General features: G+C 40.0%; 1 protein-coding gene across 1 annotated transcript in view; it reads left to right on the top strand.

Moving 5' to 3' along the window:
- Positions 1 to 1,835, top strand: part of LOC119585984 — a gene marked incomplete in the record, with an annotated part of 5,978 nt that extends 4,143 nt beyond the window's left edge. The window contains 5 exon segments of the mRNA XM_037934696.1: positions 1 to 325; positions 687 to 817; positions 1,088 to 1,289; positions 1,431 to 1,475; positions 1,782 to 1,835. Coding sequence (XP_037790624.1) covers positions 1 to 325; positions 687 to 817; positions 1,088 to 1,289; positions 1,431 to 1,475; positions 1,782 to 1,835 — 757 coding nt within the window.
- Between the last annotated feature and the right edge of the window lie 149 nt (positions 1,836 to 1,984).

Raw genomic sequence — 1,984 nt, 5'->3', positions numbered from 1 at the left:
CTGGCCATCCTACCGCATCCTCCCGCGGCTTAGTGCGCATGTTCCTCTACGGACATGTCCCCTATGTCCACTTGGATATGGGACCAACTTCAACTTTTTGGAGACGTTGAATAACTACGTTTACGGCACAATAATAAAACGATATGAAACGATAATGTTAATTAAGCCTCCACCTAATCGCAGCGAAGCCATGGAGGAAGGTTTGAAGTTGCTAAAGGTGGCCCTCGAAGAGCGGAGGAGCGTCGAAGTGACACTCAAGCAGCTGGAACAGACGCTGAACTACACCCTTCATAACGCTAGTCTGCCTTGTAGGATCAGCTCTCAGGTGCGTGGTTTGCGCTGGCTTTCAGCGGTGGATACTTTTCGTCTTGTAATTGTTTCATGATGTCTGTTCATGTTGTGTGAGTGTATGTGTAGTACATATGTGTAAGTTCAATTATTCATTTATATCAGTCTGCCTACGCCTATTTCTTACTCATTGCTTTGTATTCGCATTTTTTTTTTACAAATAATTATTTTTTTCTTTTTTTCTGCGATTCTTCTTTTCATATACATGTTATATATTTTTTTTACTTCACTTTTCTTCTAATCATCTAAATTTCTCATCGTTTTGTCGATTTTTATCAGATTTCCTCCCATTCCCTTCTCCCATTTTCTTCACCGTTCCCTCCTCGAACTCCTTCCAGGTGGGCGGGGAAAAGGCGCAGGTACTGGAGACTTTGGCTCATCTCACAGAATGGCTCCTCTATGGCTCCCTCCTCATCAACCCTTTCCTATACGGACTCCTCAATCGAGCCATTCGGACGCAGCTCTTTCGGTGAGATTCGCGTGACTCAACGATGGCAATTCGTTCGAGTTCTTTGAAAACTGACTTTGGTTGTAATTACCAGTGGTACTGATGCCGTGTTTTTTTTTTTTTCAAAATATTATTCTTGGATGAGTGCTGTGTCTAGAAAGATGTTGAGAAGCGGTGTTCTTGTGCTGAGCTTCACTTATCATTCTCGAAAAAAAAACAGAATGCAATAGATATTTGTGTGTTACGAAATATATTTTTCTGTGTTGAAATAAAGTACAAAAACGCTTGCAGTCTGATGGCGGGCGCCTGGAATGCCTGCTGGGGGTGCGGCCGCGACAACAAGATCACGCCTTCGGATGCCTTTGTGTCGGAGGACGTGAGTGAGGCCGAAGGTGTGGTGGATGACCTGCCCGGCCAAGACCAAGAGAGCCTCGAGAACATCCTGGAGTTCCTTCAGAGGACTGCAGACAAAGGTCAAATTGCCAAGGACAAGGTGAGGATGCTCAGGCTATCTGTAGATTAATCTGAAGTATTTTTTAATACGATACGAGCTTAAAAGAAACAACACTATTTTGGCAAAAGGGATTGAAGCGGTACGACACCAATGAATTGATTTCAGCTTCGGATGTTTCAGATCATTGAAAGGTATCCTAAGTTAAGAATAAAAGTACTGAAGATGGTAAATAATTTGGTTAATAATACCGTTAAGTAAGGGAATACACCTTTATTCGATATAAGTTGCATGGTCGAAATTATTTATTAAACACTTGTATATGCTTCAATGATAAGCAATCGCGACATGATATATGCAAGTTTAAAAATTATGTAACAGATTTTAAGGTTCGGCAACAGAACACCAAAATCTGATAATTAAATATAATCTAATCTGATAATTTTTATGATAATCTGCTGATTAATTTTCTTTATATTTTATGAGTACATATGTGAAACTACTAATTAAAACCTTTTTTCGCTTAAATTTCAGGAACCGTCAAGAAATATACTAGATGTTTCCAGCAACTGTCCCTCAGTGCTGTGAAGGACTCAAAAGCTTATTCATCTGGCAACCCGGTTTTGGCTGCATATGTGTGATAATTTGTGTGGTGGGATGTTTTAGTATATTCATTCACTGATCAGTAAATGTAATGCAATCAAAAACTGATAATTTGTTACCTTCGTTTCTTTTAC

This window comes from Penaeus monodon, chromosome 20, assembly GCF_015228065.2.
Source record: "Penaeus monodon isolate SGIC_2016 chromosome 20, NSTDA_Pmon_1, whole genome shotgun sequence".
In the NCBI taxonomy this organism is placed as follows: Eukaryota; Metazoa; Arthropoda; class Malacostraca; order Decapoda; family Penaeidae; genus Penaeus; species Penaeus monodon.
This window is presented reverse-complemented; position numbering and strand designations above follow the sequence as displayed.